The sequence below is a fragment of the Colobus angolensis genome, unplaced genomic scaffold (assembly GCF_000951035.1).
Source record: "Colobus angolensis palliatus isolate OR3802 unplaced genomic scaffold, Cang.pa_1.0 Scaffold46, whole genome shotgun sequence".
In the NCBI taxonomy this organism is placed as follows: Eukaryota; Metazoa; Chordata; class Mammalia; order Primates; family Cercopithecidae; genus Colobus; species Colobus angolensis.
This window is the reverse complement of record NW_012118043.1, coordinates 4,345,296-4,363,591: the sequence shown is the minus strand read 5'-3', so window position 1 is coordinate 4,363,591 and position 18,296 is coordinate 4,345,296. Positions and strand designations below refer to the sequence as shown.

General features: G+C 35.7%; 1 protein-coding gene across 2 annotated transcripts in view; it reads right to left on the bottom strand.

Moving 5' to 3' along the window:
- XRN1 (5'-3' exoribonuclease 1) overlaps nt 1-18,296 on the bottom strand; it is a 132,862-nt gene that overhangs the window by 61,564 nt on the left and 53,002 nt on the right. For both annotated transcript variants that reach the window (XM_011958084.1, XM_011958083.1), the window contains exons 21-27: nt 14,909-15,071; nt 14,035-14,148; nt 10,811-10,909; nt 8,571-8,686; nt 7,872-8,018; nt 2,976-3,065; nt 2,177-2,312 (exon numbers count right to left, since the gene is read on the bottom strand). In XM_011958084.1, coding sequence (XP_011813474.1) covers nt 2,177-2,312; nt 2,976-3,065; nt 7,872-8,018; nt 8,571-8,686; nt 10,811-10,909; nt 14,035-14,148; nt 14,909-15,071 — 865 coding nt within the window. The remainder of the gene's footprint in view (nt 1-2,176; nt 2,313-2,975; nt 3,066-7,871; nt 8,019-8,570; nt 8,687-10,810; nt 10,910-14,034; nt 14,149-14,908; nt 15,072-18,296) is intronic.

Below are 18,296 nucleotides of genomic sequence, written 5' to 3'. Positions count from 1 at the left end.
AAACGTTGTATATGTATCTTCCATTTTTAAAGTAAAGGGAAAATGTGTGAAACATTTTAGAAAGCTCTGAATCCAAATGGGTTAAAACTGGGGGTTGAGACACAGCGAGACTCCGTCTCAAAAAAAAAAAAAAAAATCTAATCAAAATAATAGACTAAAACGTTGTATATGTATCTTCCATTTTTAAAGTAAAGGGAAAATGTGTGAAACATTTTAGAAAGCTCTGAATCCAAATGGGTTAAAACTGGGGGTGGGAGGGCTTAAGGTTTTAAAGATTTGTTAACTGGAAAACTTACCTCAAAAATGATGCTGAACAAACTGATTTCACTCTACACTGAAAGGCAATTAAAAAGAAATACAAGCTTTCTATCCTCAGCTGAATATCAATGACCTTTCAAAAATTAAACTCTTGGCTCTGAGCCTTATATTTTTTCCTAAAGAGAAAAAGAGTCATCTAGTGGTGATTTGCTAGACGATAATCACGGCTCTTCAGTGTGTGATAGGATAATTTAAAAAATAATAAAAGCATCTAAGCATTATTAGGCATTAATAATAGCTAGGCATTATTAGAAGTAGTTTACTCAGTACTAATTCAGTTAATCTTTTTGAGGACACTCTAAGGCAGGTACTATTTTATTCTCATTTTACCTATGAGGAAACAGAGGTATGGAAGGAAAGGTTAAGTATCTTGCCAAAGGCTATTAATATTGAAAAACCAATTCAAACTCAGGGTGTTAGGGGAGACAGCTCCAGAGCCCAGTTCTTAACTTATTCTGTAATTAGTTCAAACAAGAGAACGCCGTATTGGCAAAGCAACAGCATTTTAATACAAAGGGCAAATTTGTGAAAAATGAAATAAAAAGTTGAAAAAGGCAAAATAATTCATTTTCTATAGATAAAATACACAACTCTACTATAAAAGTTTACTCCGTAAAAGAAAGCAAGACGTAAGAAATAGGAGAGATCAAGGGATTTCAAAAATTTTTAGTAACTCAATGAGTGTATGAGTAAGAAAAGCACATTTTAGGCTGGGCACGGTGGCTCACGGCTGTAATCCCAGCACTTTGGGAGGCTGAGGCGGGTGGATCACCTGAGGTCAGGAGTTCAAGACCAGCCTTGTCAACATGGCAAAACTCCATCTCTACTAAAAAACACAAAAATTAGCTGGGCGTGGGAGCAGGTACCTGTAATCCCAGCTACTCGGGAGGCTGAGGCAGGAGAATCGCTTGAGTATGGGAGGCGGAGGTTGCAGTGAGCCGAGATCGCGCCACTTCACTCCAGCCTGGGTGACAGAGTGAGACTCTGTCTCAAAAAAAAACAAAAACAAAAACAAAAACAGGAGTACATTTTAGAATTGATTGTCAAAAGTCAATTAAATTTTTTTGTGCTACAAAAAGATGAACTGTGTCCTTAAAGAATGTAGTTAGAGGCCAGGCATGGCAACTCACGCCTGTAATCCCAGCACTTTGTGAGGCCGAGGCGAGAGGATCACCTGAGGTCAGGAGTTCAAGACCAGCCCGGCCAACATGGCGAAACACCATCTCTACTAAAAAATACAAAAATTAGCTGGGCATGGTGGCAGGCACCTGTAATCCCAGCTACTCGGGAGGCTGAGGCAGGAGAATTTGCTTGAACCTGGGAGGCGGAGGTTGCAGTGAGCCGAGATTGTGCCACTGCACTCCAGCCTGGGCAACAGAGAGAGACTCTGTCTCAAAGAAAAAAACAAAAACAAAAACAAAAACAAAAACAAAAAAAAAAAGATTGCAGTTAGAACAGGAAGACATAGGAGATTATTAACCTTATTCTCAAACTTTCTATTGTAACTAAAATCACAAAATATTAATTCTCAATATTGGAAACACTACAAGGGCATAAAATTTAAATGCTATGGCTTTTGTACGTTGAAAATATAATTTTATAAGTTTATCATTAGTTATAATGGCTAATGGAGCCATTAACATATTAGTGTTATACAATATAAATTTGGTATAACACTATTGGCTACTAATAGCTACTGTAAACGGTTAGAACTTTTTAAAATTATGGGATTATCTGATACTAATTAGAATCACTAAGCATATGTTTTATTTGGTTGAAACACAAATGAATTAGTTGTAAAGTATAGTCCATTTAATTCCAAATCTCATCAATAATCTTGGTTACTGAAAGTTAGTACCTTGCACTTTTCGACTTCTTCCTCAATTTTCTCAACAATAGCTGCATCCAGAATTTGTAAATCACAAGAAGAACGAGATAAAGTACTGACAGGATGTCCTTTTAGCCAAGTAATAATTTCTTGAACTTTCTCAGCACTAAAGCAAAAACAGTAATTTTTAAAATTTGATTAAAACTTTCTCAGGGCCATAAATGATAAAAGACATCAAACTTCTATCACTAATAATTAGTACTGAACTTAATTGGGACTAATTATAAATCTAATACAAATAAGGACATATTACCTCTTAGTAATTAAAAGACACACAAAAAGATTAGTTTAAAAGTATTTGTTGATAGAAATGAAAGAAAATTTGTTAAGCTCTTAAAGCAAAAATGAAACAATGCAAAAACAAAACAAAACAAAAACCAAAAAGAAGTAATAAGACACGCCTGTAATCCCAGCACTTTGGGAGGCCAAGGAGCATGGCCTGAGCCCAGGAGTTTGAGACCAGCCTGGGCAACATGATGAGACCCCGTCTCTACAAAAAATTTTAAAAAAAAATTAGTCAAATGTGGAGGCATACGCCTACAGACCCAGCTACTTAGGAGGCTGAGGTGGAGGATTGTTTGAGTCCAGGTAATCAAGGCTGAAGTGAGCCGTGTTTGAGCCACTGCATTCTAGCCTGGGCAACAGAGTAAGAATCTGTCTCAAAAAAAAAAAAAGTAATATGAAATTCTTGACAAACCAGCTGGCTGTACTTGTCATTGAAAACACTCAACCGAACTATGAGGAAATAAATACCATAAATCTTGCTTACCCATTCTCATTTTCTCCAGGCCAAATGTCATCTTCATAGAATACATCCTCTTGGCTATTTTTGGCTATATAGCTAAATAGTTCCGGAGCTCTGGTCAAACAAACAAAAATATTGTCTTAAAATACATATGGTTAACTTCAGATAAACTTCCTACGTAATAATTTCAGATCCTAAAGAGACATATAAAGCTTATTGAGGACTATTATAATACTAATAAGGGATATTATTAAAAGCGATAGAAAGTGTAAGACTGGTAAGTCAGAGTACTCCTAAGCCCTCAAAAAACTCCCACTGGCTAAAGTTCAAGTCATAAACTTATAATAAACTTCAATTACTATCTTTACCCTCTTTCATTATAATGACAGCTGATAGACAAAAATGGTATCTATAGGTTTTCTAATTTTCACAACAAAACTAGAGCACTCCACAATACAATAAATTAAAACAGATTAAAAGCGTTTTCTGATAATCCTCAAAACTCCATTTCTTTCTGAAGGGTGCAAGACTTTTGGATACACATAGCAAATTGAACATATGTGCTTATCTTCCATCCCTCTCCAATCCATTAAAATGACAATATAGTTAAAAAAAAAAAGAGCATAGACCTAGAGAGACAGACGAAAAACGAAGCACAGCATCTGGTGGCATATATAACCTGTTAAAATTTTAGAAATTGGAAACTGGATGAATGAATGTTATCTGATTTGACAGACAGGAATAAGTTGAATCCTGAACTACTGGTGGGGGAAGTCAATAAGCAGCAAGTTGATTTAAAACACAGAACACTCTGAAAAAGTTCAGGAATTATAGGTTCCAGGTACATTTGAAAGTGTGGGGTGAGGTTTAGTGAGATTTAAAGTTTGTATAACAAGCAGTTATACTGTCATGTGGTTGCCTGCCTACCACCCCAGCATATGACCTGTAGCGTATATTTTAGAGAGGTCAAATTGATACTCTAGCCTTGTGTATACCAGTCACAGGGACTTGGGGGTGAGGAAGGCATAAGGAGGAGAGGACAGGTGTTATAGTGAAAACAGGGAATTAATGAAAGCATAAATACTATACCATGTGTCAATAGGAAGCATAAGGTCTCTAGGAATGGACTCTGGGATGGAGATAAGCATGCAGAAAGTTTAGTAGGGAGTGCTTGTGTGATCAACACCAGTGGAAGGGAAGGGAGAGGAAGAAAGCAGAATTGGGCACGGGAAGAGGTTGCGTTGTGACTAATTCTCAATGAATTCCTTGGCCAGCCGCAAAAAGATCTCAAACTGGGAATGGCCCTTCAGACTTGCCATGAATTGGGGCAATCAGAGTGTCTGGGCTTCTACACCTCCTTATAGATCAGGCATTGATTTGTGGCGGTTGTGGGAAGGGAAAGTAACTTTAGGTGAGGCAGTTATCTTCATCCAGGCAATTACTGAAGAGGGCTCACAGCTCAGGGCTGTCAGAAAGCAGCATTCCTGCTGCAAGGGAATAGGTCTTTCAGTCTTGAAAAGTGATCTGGGAGGTGTATCACAGTATCCACTTGGTAATGAAACCTTCTTTCCCTGGTTAACTTCCAGAATACTGGCAATCAGTTTAATCCACTACATTTCTATCCACTGCCAAGGAAAAGGCTGGAGGCCAACTCTCAGAGAAAGAAAAGATAAACATGGAGGTAGTGATACTAGAAGGTCCTCTGTAGAAATAGGCAAAGTCCCTCCTGATCCACCTGATAAGCCCCACCTAAGTACACTAAATTTCCAATCAGCTATTTAGTGCCTCATTCTTAAATATAATTGGATATCAAAGAATCACCAGACAAGAACAACAACAACAAAACTTTAACATTGAAAGAGAGACTAAATCAAACAGGAGGTAAAAAAGCAATTAGAGAAAACAGAAAACACAAAAAATAGAAGGAAAAATCCTAGAATTATCTTCAGAGAAATAAATGAAGATATTCCATTCACTGTAAGAACAAGATGCTATATATAGCCAGAGAATAAGGACACACTTTTAAAAATTAAAACGATTAAATCAAATATAAATTTTAAATGATAAACAATAAAGCTGAATGAATTTCCCAGAGTAGAAAAGAAGTATAACGATATAGGAAGTGGATGAGGCGAGATAAAACTAAGAGGATCAATCCAGACGATCTAAGATTTAACTAAAAGGATTCCCAGAAATAGAAAGCAGGAAAAATATAGTGAGGAAAAAATTATCAAAGAAATAATACAAGAAAGTTTCTCAGAATGGAAGGGCATCAGTTTCAAGTCTGAAAGAGCTGAACAGGAGAAGGGAAGAAAAAAGATCCATACCAAGGCACACATCCTCACATTATTAAAAAGCACCAATAAATGAAAGGTGCTAAAAATATTTCAGAAAATGAAAACAGATCACATACAGAAATTCAGAATCAGAATGGCACAGGATTTATCAACAGCAATATGGAAACGAGAAGAGAATTGAACAGTGGTTTCAAAATTCTGAGGGAAGGCCAACTATGGCGGCTCACACCTGTAATCCCAGCACTTTGGGAGGCCAAGGCAGACAGATCACTTGAGGTCAGGGGTTTGAAACTAACATGGTAAAACCCCATCTCTACTAGAAAAAAATACAAAATTTAGCCGGGCATGGTGCCAGGTGCCTGTAATCCCAGCTACTCAGGAGGCTGAGGCAGGAGAATCACTTAAACTGGAGAGGCAGAGGTTGCAGTTAGCCGAGATTGTGCCACTGCACACCAGCCTGGGTGACAGAGTGAGACTCTGTCTCAAACAAAACAAAACAAAAACAAAAACAAAAACAAAATTCTGAGGGAAAATAATCTCCAATCTAGGATTCTACACCCAGGCAAACTATCAATCAAGTGTAGGAGAAGAATAAAGACATCTCCAGACATGCAAGTTTTCTCAGGAAGCTATTGGAGTAAGTGCTCTATCAAAATGGAGATATAAATCAGAAAGAGTGAGGCATGAGGGTCAGAAAATGAAGGAATCCTATATGGCAGACTGGTGAAGAGAACTGAATTCCTAGGATAACAGCAGCGGGAAACTGCAGAATGAGAGCTGCACAACAGCCGTAGAGAGCAATCAGTTCAAACTGAAGCAGGAAGACAGAGGTTTTAAAAGAAGTCTCCAAGAGGAAAATGGAACTGAGCGATCACCTGATCTGTTTGACCACACTGTAAACAGTTATGGCAAAGAATTTGTTATGTGAATATAGATAAGAAGCAAATGAAAAAAAAGCAGAGAAAATAATGTGTACAAGAAATAAACTGTAATCTTAATACTCCATAATGTCGGCCGGGCGCGGTGGCTCAAGCCTGTAATCCCAGCACTTTGGGAGGCCGAGACGGGCGGATCACGAGGTCAGGAGATCGAGACCATCCTGGCTAACACGGTGAAACCCCGTCTCTACTAAAAATACAAAAAAACTAGCCGGGGGAGGTGGCGGGCGCCTGTAGTCCCAGCTACTCGGGAGGCTGAGGCAGGAGAATGGCGGAAACCCGGGAGGCGGAGCTTGCAGTGAGCTGAGATCTGGCCAGTGCACTCCAGCCCGGCGGCAGAGCAAGACTCCGTCTCAAGAAAAAAAAAAAAAAAAAAAACTCCATAACGTCCAGCTGTGAACATTTACTTCATCTTAAGGAAGTAAACCTTTAATACATATTTAATAAAAAATCTTGATAAAACTTTAGTGAGAGAGGAAATATGTGTGTGAGGGAATCCAGAGTGGTAGAAGTCAAAGAAAACTGAAGCTCAGGGTAGGAAAGCCACTCACAGTAGGAAATCCATAAATATATCAAGTTGAAAAATTAAGAAAAAGTAGTTTAAACATGACCTTTTAAAGAAATAAGAAAGTGAACAGAAGAAACAATCTAAATTTCCAGATGGTAATATGGGATTGAATTGCGTCCTGCCCCACTCAGAAGTTATGGAATGTGACTTTATTTGGAAATAGGGTTTTTAGTAGAGGCAGTCAAACAAAATGTGGTCATTAGCACGGGCTTTGATCTGACTGGTATTCTTATAAAAAGGGGAAATTAAGACACAGAGACAGACATACAGAGATGAAAGATGATGTGAGACACCCAGTAAGAACATCACATGAACACGGAGGACTGGAGAGATGCATCTACAAGCCAAAGAATATATAAGGCTATGAGAAGGTAGAACAGAGGTGCTTCCCTAGTGCCTTCAGAGGGACCACCATTGTCCTGCAATATCTTGATTTTGGACTTTTGGTCACCAGAACTGGTTGAGACAATAAATTTCTGTTGTTTAAACCACCCAGTTTGTGGTACTTTGTTATAGGAGCCCTAGGAAACTAATAAAGAGATCTTCAAATATAAGGTTAGAGACCAGTGAAATAATGGAAAAAACATTAAATTATGAATCAGATGAAAACATACTTCCTGTAAGTCTTTGTCAGTAGTAACTCAGTGAATCTTGGTACTTGGCTTTCTCACTTTTGGTATGAGCTGACTTGCTGATTTCCTTGATAATTTCAGCAATAAAATTCAATACTTCTAAAATAGTAACCTGTGTAGCTACAAAGTTCTAAGAATCAGAAAAAATCCACTATGCTAAGAGCTTTGTTTATCCATATCAGTCCTCTCAGTGCTGACACAGGTATGCAAAGTAGTGAATGAACAATTTATGATAGTAAGTTAAGAAAAATTTTAACTAAGGAGGCCAATTCTCATTACATATTTTCTTTTTAATAATATGGCATTTTTCTACTCAATTTTAGCTAGTGGCTATGATAATCCATGATGCAAAATTAAGTTTACATGTAACATATGCCAGATTTTACTAATGGAAATATTTGTCCACTAAAACTAATGTAAGCAAAAAAATAAACAGTATTTTCCTAAGATTCTGGATGACTACGAGGATCTTATTAGGTACTTACCTCTCTAAGTACTCTGCCAGAAGTTGTTCTGCTGCAGATGAATACATCCATTCACTTCCAACTTTCTTGGTATATCCAGGTACCTCCTCATTTTTCTTGTTGAATTTGAGATTTAAACCCACATTTGCTTTATGGTCTCCATGAGGGCTGAATTTAAACCACACATGCACGCACGTGCGCACGCACACACACACACACACACACACACACACACACACACACACGTTTTAAAATGTTGTTCAAGGAATAAAAAGTTTTGCTTTCAATTCTTAGAAAAGCTCAGTTTTGATTATTCTTCTATATTTTAGTTATTATGGTTATTTCCAAAGTAGCAGTAATTGAAAAACTAGAAGAAAAGCTTCAAAACCCAAGTTAACAAAGCATGTAAATAAATTATGTAACTATAGAGGAAAATGAAATAACAAGATGCAAGGAAATATTCTACTGAGGTTCACACACACCCTCTGATACCTTTTTTCAAGGTTCAATTTATTAGCTGCTAAAAAATAAGAACTGTCTTTTCCAACCACCTAAAACATGTGCCATTCAGATGAAAGATTACCATCAGAGAAATTTATGCACAATTTTAAGACAATTCAGAGCAATTAATAAGAAAATAAATACTGAAATATTAAGCATTTAATCTTTATCATTTAATTTTTCTGCCACTTTAAGTAAATTTCTCTAACATAAACTTACTTTCTCCTAGATCCTCTTCCAATAAAAATACTTCCTGTAAACCTTGAAACAAGGTATCCACTCACTCCAAGGCGACTGGCCAACACATATCCTGGGTTGTACTTTATAGAATATTTCTTTAAATATAAAAACAAAAAGGTCAATTATGGAAACACAAGTTTACATTAAACGTTATTTCTTTACCTTTAAAATCTGGAGATAATCAAGACATCACTAACCATTGGATTGTGGCAATATAAGGATTTTCACTTAGATCCATTTCCCCTTTTTTTTGAAAGGATCTGTAGGCAGAATTTTTCTGCTCCTCTCTCTTTCTCCTTAAAGGACAGAATTCCCAAGGATGGATAAAAGGGGGGAGGAAATATACAGTTTGTGAAACTGTCTTAAGAAATAAACTCTACTGTAAGTACTAAATGGCAAACTCCACAGGCAACTTTTTTGTTTGTTTTTGTTTCTACTAATTTTCATATTCCAAGTAGGGCCTAGCAAAGTACTTGGGACAAAATGAGGCCTCAATAATTACTAGACTGAATTAAAAAATAGGTACATCATCAAAATAGTTGCTACTGAGAAAAACTAAAAGTGTCCTTCATATATGGATACAAGTAATATTCTTTTCCCCTAATATTTACTATCATATGAAAATATACAAGCATGTATAGATCCATAATTAATACAGTCAATGAAATGTAACCTTAATTTATATACTTAAGGGAAGAAAATATATTGTCACATTAAAAAAAGCAAGTAACAGATCATATATTTAAACAGGAAGCAAATGACTGATGAATCCAATACTAACTAGGATAAACTGCCATATACTCCTAACATCATGTACATAACAATAAAACGTACTTAAGAACATAATCAGATTGAGCAATAATCTAATACAAATCAAGTATGCTTTCCAGAAGAGTTCAAAGAATTAAGGTAGTAGGTCTCAAACATAAGTAGCAACACTTTTCTAACATGCATTTAGAAATGTGTAGAGGCACATTTAATTACCATAACTGGCATGGGCTACTAGTACTTAATGCCCTTGAGCCAAAGATGCCAACTGTCCTGCCATATACAAAACAGTTTTATTTAATACATAACTGTCCTGCCCAAATGGCCAATAGTACTCCTTTTGAGAAATAATGGGTTTTGTTATAATTTAAAATTCATTAAAACCATCACAAACATCCTAGAAAATATAAAATAAGTAGCTGAGAATGTTGCGGTAGAAAAAGAAGGCAGCTGGAGTGAAAGTTAAACGTATGTAAAGAGAAAGAAACCAAACTGGAGAAGGCATGCCCATCAACACTGTATACTACTATACAAGAGGACAGGCTCTTTGAGATCTAAAAAAGCCAGGAAAGAAGGAACACAAGTTCTTTAACCTTCACTGATTCCCAGTACAAATCTCCAGCTACTTTATTTAATGAGTCACTCTCCTGGTTTCCTGACTATGCTGTCTAAATTTGTTCTTCAAATGGCACCAGATGGTAAGATTTTAGGGATGACTGTCTTCCATACATAAAGTTTCCTCATGGGTGTGCTGATATGTAATGCCTTAAATTCATTTCACAGGATATAAAGCTTTACATTTTACTATTAGTGGGGGAAAAAAAAGCCTAAGTAGCAATAGCTAGTTGACTGTGAATTAATTTTAGCTAAGTTAATTATCCAACCAATCAATAAGAACAAATGACAAATATCAGAACCTTCCCTCTGTTTTAACAGGAGAAAAGCAAGCCAGTGGAATTTTTTGGTGAGAAAGTCCTGAAAAAGATGCTGTTAACTTAAATGCATTTTTCCAATATTCTTTAGGATTGAGACTGTTCATTCTTAGCTGAGTGGATACATACAGCCTTTGCAGAAAGGCCATTTGTCACTTGCAACTAAAAATGCAGGCTCTGAATTATTATGAAAGGTTTAAAACACCTAAATCTATTCCCAGAGAGTGTGCTAATCAATGTGCATCTTGTAAGCTTGAACACAATAATCCATAACAATCACTATGGATTAATAATTGGATATCAGTGATTTCCCCCCACAAAGATGTACATGAAGTTTTGAGCACAGATTTCACACTTATTTTTAAACAGTAGCTGCAACTGGGAGAGAGAATCTAATCAGTATTAAATAAAATATCTGAAATAAAATCAAAATAAAAAAATAAATTCAAAATTCTTAAAATATCCTAATATTTTAAGATTATCAATTCTAAATGCAACGATACAAACTACTGTACTCACATGCTGGTTCTGTATTAAAGCATCAAGATTGGGTTCACATGGAATGCTGAAAATCACACGAATCCTACCTTCTGTAATCACGTCACCTGAATCCTGCACCTTAGAAGAAAAAAAAATCACAGTATAGTCTCTTCCAGTACATTTTATTTTTTAATTTATTTAAACACTATTATTTTTGAAATACAGTATGACAAGTTGGATAGTAGAAATTCTCTTGAAATTTGTTAAGTGGGTATGAAAATACTGTAAATGTGAGTCACTGTATCATTGCTTTAATGGTTAACTTCTTTTGAGACAGGATCTACAATACTGTAAATTTGAGTCACTGTATCATTGCTTTAATGCTTGTTAATTTCTTTTTTCTTCTTTTGTTTTCTTTTCGACAGGATTTCACTCTGTTAGACGAGATCAGGTGTGTTCAGGGTAGTATGGCTGTAGACAGGATCTCACTCTGTCATTCAGGCTAAAGTGGTAGATCACAGCTCACTGCAACCTTGAACTCTTGGGCTCAAGTAATATTCCTGCCTTGGTCTCCCCAAAGTGGTAAGATAATAGGTGGAAGCCACTGCACCTGGCCATTTTTTTTTTTTTTGGCAACAGGGTCTTGCTCTGTCATCTAGGTTGGAGTGCAGTGGCACTATCACGGCTTGCCGACTTGCTGCAGCCTTGGTTTCCTGGGCTCAAACAATCTTCCCACCTCAGCCTCTCAAGTAGCTGGAGCTACAGGTGTGCACCACTAAGCTCAATTATTTGCAGAGATGGAATTTAGCCATGTTGCCCAGGCTGGTCTCAAACTCCTGGGCTCAACCAATCCCTGCCCCTCGCCTTGGCCTCCCAATGTGCTGGGATTACAGGTGCATACCACTGTGCTTGGCCCAATCATTCTTTTTTAAATTAAGTTTTTACTTGCAAATAATTTCAAAGTACCAAAAAGTTGCAAAAAAAAAAAAAAAAAAGTGGAGGTTGCAGTGAGCCCAGATTGTGCCACTGCATTCTACCCTGGGTAATAGAGCAAGACTCTGTCTCAAAAAAAAAAAAGAAAGAAAATTTATCCAGATTCACCTTTTGTTATTAGCATTGTAAAACAAATGCCTTTAACATTTGTGTACTGTGTATTTACCTATACACAGTTATCTTTCTGAACCCCTTGAGTATATATTACATATATCATATCCCTGACCTCTAAATATTTCAGTGTATATTTCCTAAGATAGATATTTTACTATAGAATCACAGTACAGTTATTAAGTATATAAATTTACATTGACATAATACTTTTATCTAAGCTACCATCCATATTCCAGTTTTGTCAGTTGACCTAATAATGTCCTTTATAGAACTATTTTCTTCCTTTATTACAAGATCCAGACTAGGATCAGATACTGCATTTAACTGTCCTATCTCTTTAGCATCCTTTAATCTAAAATGTATCCACTGCCTTTCTTTGCTTTTACGACACTGATCTTTTAAGTTATTGCTTTTTTTTTTTTTAACAGAGTCTTGCTGTGTCATCCAGGCTGGAGTGCAGCGGTATCATCTCAGCTCACTACAACCTGTCTCCCAGGTTCAAGCAATTCTCATTTTCAGCCTCCCAAGTATCTGGGATTACATGCATATGTCACCATACCCGGCTAATTTTTACAATTTTAGTGGAGATGAGGTGTCGCTGTGTTGGTCAGCCTGGTCTTGAACTCCTGGCCTCAAGTGATTGCCTATCTTGGCCTCCCAAAGTGCTGGGATTACAGGAGCGAGCCACCATACCCAGCCAACATTTACATTTTGAAGAATATAATTTGTCCCTCCCTTTCCAACCTACCTTTGTAAAAAAAACAAAAACAAAAAACCAGTTCCTCATTTTGGGTTTGTTTGATGCTTCCACATAATTAGGTTATGGTAATACATTCACAGCCAGAATACCGCATATGTGATGTGTCCTCCGAAGGGTATTACATCTGGAGGTACACAATGTTTGTCTGTCCTTTAATGCAATGTTAACTTTGATTATACCATCAAGATGTTGCTCAATTTTTTTCCTTCATAATTACAGTTTTTGTTTCCCTTGCAGCTAATAGTCTGGAGGAGAAATTCTAAGACCATGCAAATATCCTGCTCCTGATTAAAAAAAAAAAAAAAAAAATTCACCCTAGATTTAGTTCCCAAAGATGATTCTTACATGACTGAATCTTTATCATAGTGGTTGCACAACAGTTTTTCAACTGCAGCACTCTCTCCAAATTTACTTCTTACATGCTACTAGAGACAACAGCCCTTCCTTTCCCTATTTATATTTTCACTGTCACTATGGAATCATGAATTCCTGTTTTTCCCCCAATGGTTTATAATTCATTACTGAATTTAATTATTTTATCTCTCAAAGTATCCAAGATTTGGGCAGTGGTAGTATCCTCAACCTGGTTCCTATGTTTACATGACATACTCCCACCATTCTTCTGAGCACCTCCTTACTTTCTGGCATAACAAGATGTTCCAGGTTCATCTTGTATCTTCCCTGCCTCAGATCCAGAATCAGCAATTTCTCTGAGATGCCCTGTTCCTTTTAGTGAGGTATGAAATTAGAGGTCAAGATCTGGGTGGTGCATGTGGTCATTGTGCTAAGCTGTCTTTGCTTCTTATCCCTTTTAGCAAATAGAGCTAGAAAATACATGTATGTATAGAAACATATGCATACGTGGATATATACATACACATATACATGTGCCCACATACATAGATATACAAACATATATACATATTTTAAAAACCATAAGTTCACACTAATACTTCCAAATTTGTCCCAGTAGGTTCTTTCTTGCTTTCTCCCCTTCCATATTTGCATGTACCTTTTTCCATTTAAGAACCGAAGTTCCTTAAATATGAATGCATTTACAAATTCACTCAAGCCTATTACATGTCTAAAATAGTTTCAAAATTGCTTCATCCATACCACTACAATAAACAAAACTGATTAAAAAAAAAAAAGAGATCAGGATTTGATTGAACACACCACCTCTTGATCCTAATCTGCTCAAGACTAAAAGTATATAGTCTTTAGTTTCAGATATATAGTCTTTAGATATATAAGTCAAATACTGTGTTCATAAGTTACATGGATAAATTATTTTTTCCCCTCATTATTATATTTTAATTTAAACCTAAATAAAGAGAAGTTAAATAACTGCTTTAAACTAGAGAAAAATGTATCAGTAACAGTAATGGAAACTAACTTCTCCAGTGCAGCCATAATAGGGAGTTCCCAGCATAAAGACCATACTTCTCAGAGGAAACAAATCATCCAATGTTTTGATATTGGAGAAACGGGAGTCGAAAGCTCGGATGTCCTACATAAAATAAAAGTAAATCATCTTAGTCACAATTTCTATAGATTGCATATCAAGTTTTTTTCCTATGGGTTTATGACTATGCCGTTTGCAAATGTCAATGTGAAGATTTTTCTACATAGTGCTAACAGCTAAAATTTGCTGACTGGTTATATGGCAGGCACTCTTCTATGTGCTTCACACATTTATTGAGTTCATTTAATTCTCATGACAAACCTCTGTGGCAGAGACCATTATTAGCCTCACTTTATAGATGAGAAAACTGGGGCACAGAAAGGGCTGAATCTTGTCCAAGGTCATGCAGCTAAGAACTCAACTCAGGCAGCCAGTGCTCTTAGTCACTTAGTCCCTACACTGCACTATAATGCCCCAAATTATAGGATAACTACATACTTAAAACATGTTTTGTCCTCTTATCATATCTAAGATTATAAATGCAAAAGTAAATGCCTTTTACATTTATGAGATTACTTAAGGCAAATATTTTTGAAGGATAAAAATATAAAATTCAAGGGTATAAGTTAATGCTGGGATTTTTTCTTTTAGAGACTAAGTCCTTAAAAAAAGCACAAAAGACAAGTTTCCTAACTACACATAGTGAGTGTCTGAGCATGTAATACTTCTTACAAATAAGTTATTTTGCAAATTATATTAAATGATAATCTCTATTATACATTGCTGAATTAGTCTATATATCTTTTCATTATACAGTGTATAATAGTGTACATTAAGATAGAACTGAAATTTGATATAGACTTACCTTGACAATAGTTTGATAAACAAAAGGAACAACTTGTTTTGACCACTGTTTCTCTAGACGAACTTCACCATTTTGATTTATTTGATATTTACGACCTGTGAGTAACTGAGCATACACAACTGCAGATGTTTCATTTATTATTATTCCTTTTCTTCTCAGGTAACTAAAAGAAAGAGTAAAAATGAAATATACATATGAATGAGTATGCAGACATTCTAGGACAATAATCATTAACTACCATAAACTATCAACTCATAATCAAATGTGTAAATAAACTTTAAATAAATATGCTAGCAGTTCTAAGTATCTAACTTGAGACTTTTTGCATTATTTATTTCTCCAACTGTCTATGCGATTAAATAAGAACTCATAGAGCTATAAGAAACTCCTGTTCTCACATCCACTAGGATCATTATAATTAAAAAACAGGGAAAAAATGAATTTCGGTGATGACGTGGAGAAACTGGAACATCTGTACATTGCTGGTGGGACTGTAAAATGGTGCAGCTGCTGTCGAAAACAGTTTGGCAGTTCCTCAAAAAGCAACATATAATTAATACATGAGCCAACAATTCTAAGCATTCCAACCCCCCCAGATTGGAAACAGATACTCAAACAAATATTGATACACAAATGTTCATAGCACCACTACTCAAACAGCCAAAAAGTAGAATAATCCAAATGTTCATAAATGAACAAATGGATAAACAAATGGTGGCATATCCATACAATGGAATCTTATTCAGCCATAAAGAGAAATAAGCACTGACACATGCTACAATGTGTGTGAACTTTAAAAGCACGCTAAATGAAAGAAGCCTGATACAAAAGGCCATATACCGTATGATTCCATTTATATGAAACATCTAGAATAGGTATATCCATGAAGACAGAAAATAGATTAGGGGTTGCCAAGAGTATGCGATGGCTTTCCCAATCTGAAGTAATTCAGACAGCCTCTTGGTTTTTTAGGTAAAAGTTTACTGGAACATAGTCATCCATTCATTTCCTGTCTATGGCTGCTTTTGCGCTACATGGTAAAGTTGAGTAGTTGTGACAGACACTATAAAGCCTACAAAGCCTAAAATATTTATTATCTGCCCTTTACAGAAGTAGTTTGCTGACCCTTGATCTAAATATATAATCATTCTTCATTTAAGGAATATTTTCTTATTTCCTTTCCATTTTCTCTTTGTAGAACTCCTATTAGATAGATATTAAAATTCTGACTATATTATTTTTATCTCTTTGTGCTTTTGTACTGCTTACTGAAGGAATTCCTAAGGTTGATCATTTAGCTCACTGATTCAATTTTTAGTATGCCCATATTACCACTCAGTCCATACACCAAGCTCACTTTACCAATCACACTTTAAAAGTTTTATGTTTATACAAATATATTTCATAAAAATAGTATATAATATAGACTATATAAAATAGCATATAATATAGTATATAATTATACAACACATTATATATTTTTTCATATCAGCTTATACTTTAATGATGTTGTCTATACCAAAGTTGGTCTGAAAAAAGTCAAGTCACTTTAGCCAGAAACAAGTTTTCCAACAAATTTCTGAAACACACTATTTTCTAAAAATGTATTAGAATTTTTTCTACCACTTTCACTTAAAAGTCATTTAGGCAGTAATCTTGATATCAATAGCTGACCAAGACATTTCAAGAAATCTTTATCTTGTAATTATGGGCCAGTATTTCTCATGAAAGTAGATGCAATAATCTTAAACTTTAATGGATAAAATTCAATTAGATATAAAATAATAATATATCATAAATAAATGGGATTTATTCCAGAAATTTAGGGGTAGATTAATATTGCAAATTCAATCAATGTAATTCATCAGATTAACAGGACAAAAAGAATATAATCAGTTTGACAGCTGTGGAAAAAACATTTTACAAATCAGCACCAATTAATGATAAAAACTCTTAATCAGAAAAGAAGGAAATTTCCTTAATCTGATAAAGAACAGTAATTAGAAACAAGCCACAGTGATAATTTTATTTAAAGATAAATTACTTAGTTTTCCCCTGAAATTGAGAATGACACAATAAGCCAGTAAAAAAAACTATAAAGCAATGAGAAAAAGATAATCAACCCAACTTTAAAAAGGGCAAAAGACTTGAACAGGCATTTCACAAAAGAGCATGCATATTCAAATGGCCAACAAACAGGAAAGGATGTTCAATTTTATTAGTCATCAGGGAAATGTAAATTAAAGCAAAATGAGATACTACTACTATACTGAAATGGCTAAAATGAAAAAGCAATAGTAAGTACTTATGAAAACAGAAATCAACAAAAGTTCTTATAAACTGCTGGTAGAGCATAAACTGATACAAACAGTTTGCAAACCTTTTCGGTAGTATCTGTTAAAGTTGAACATGGCATATGCTGTGAAGCAGTAATTCTACTCTTAGATATATACCCAAAAAGAATGCATACATACACGTTCACCAAAAGTACCAAATGAGAAACAACTCAAATGTTCATCCACTGTAGAATGGAAAAATTGTGCTGTATTCATACAATGTAATAGTATCATTAGTGAAAATGAACAAACTATGATTACATGTAACAATATGGATATGAGAATCACAATACTGACCCAAAGAAATCAGGCTCAAGAAGAATACACTCTGTGTGAATGAACTTATACCGCATAAAGTTCAAAAACAGAAAATACAAATGTATGTGGTTATAAGTCAAAATAGTTATCCTCGTCACTGGGGGTGGGGAGGGAGCAGCAGATGGTAATGGATAAAAGGGTGTGTAGGGAGACTCCCTGAAACTATTGCTACGGAGTAAAAGATGAAATGCTTCTGATTACTGTAAATAGAAAATTGCAAGCAGGATTGTGTAAAGACAATGCCAGGTTGGACTGCCAGAATGAGCCAACATGTGCTTCCCCCTGCAGAGAGCCTATGAATGGACGTGCAGTCAGGGAGGTTTCACATCACCAAGATTCCTATCCCAGAAAAGCAGATGTTCATAGCTCTGGGAATGGAATGCGACCCTCGTGGAAAGCCTATAAACAGATGCATGGGGGGTGCCTGTCCATATGGATAAGATAAGATAAACGCCCTCATCTTGCCACGGCTCTTCTAAGCCTCTTTAGGGTTAAGGCATACTCCCTTCTGAGAAATTCTGGTCTAACCGGTTGTCTAACTTCATGCCCTATTTCTATGAATTGTTTGTAACCAGCTTTTGCTGTAACTGTTACTGCTGATTAATATCTTGCTAATCACAGGTTATGGAAAGACTGTGTTCCTGTTTTAAGGCTCTTGTTAGAAATTACTGATGCACACACTATATTGCAAATTCTTATCTCTGTATACTGTACTTCTGCGTACGGATGTTATG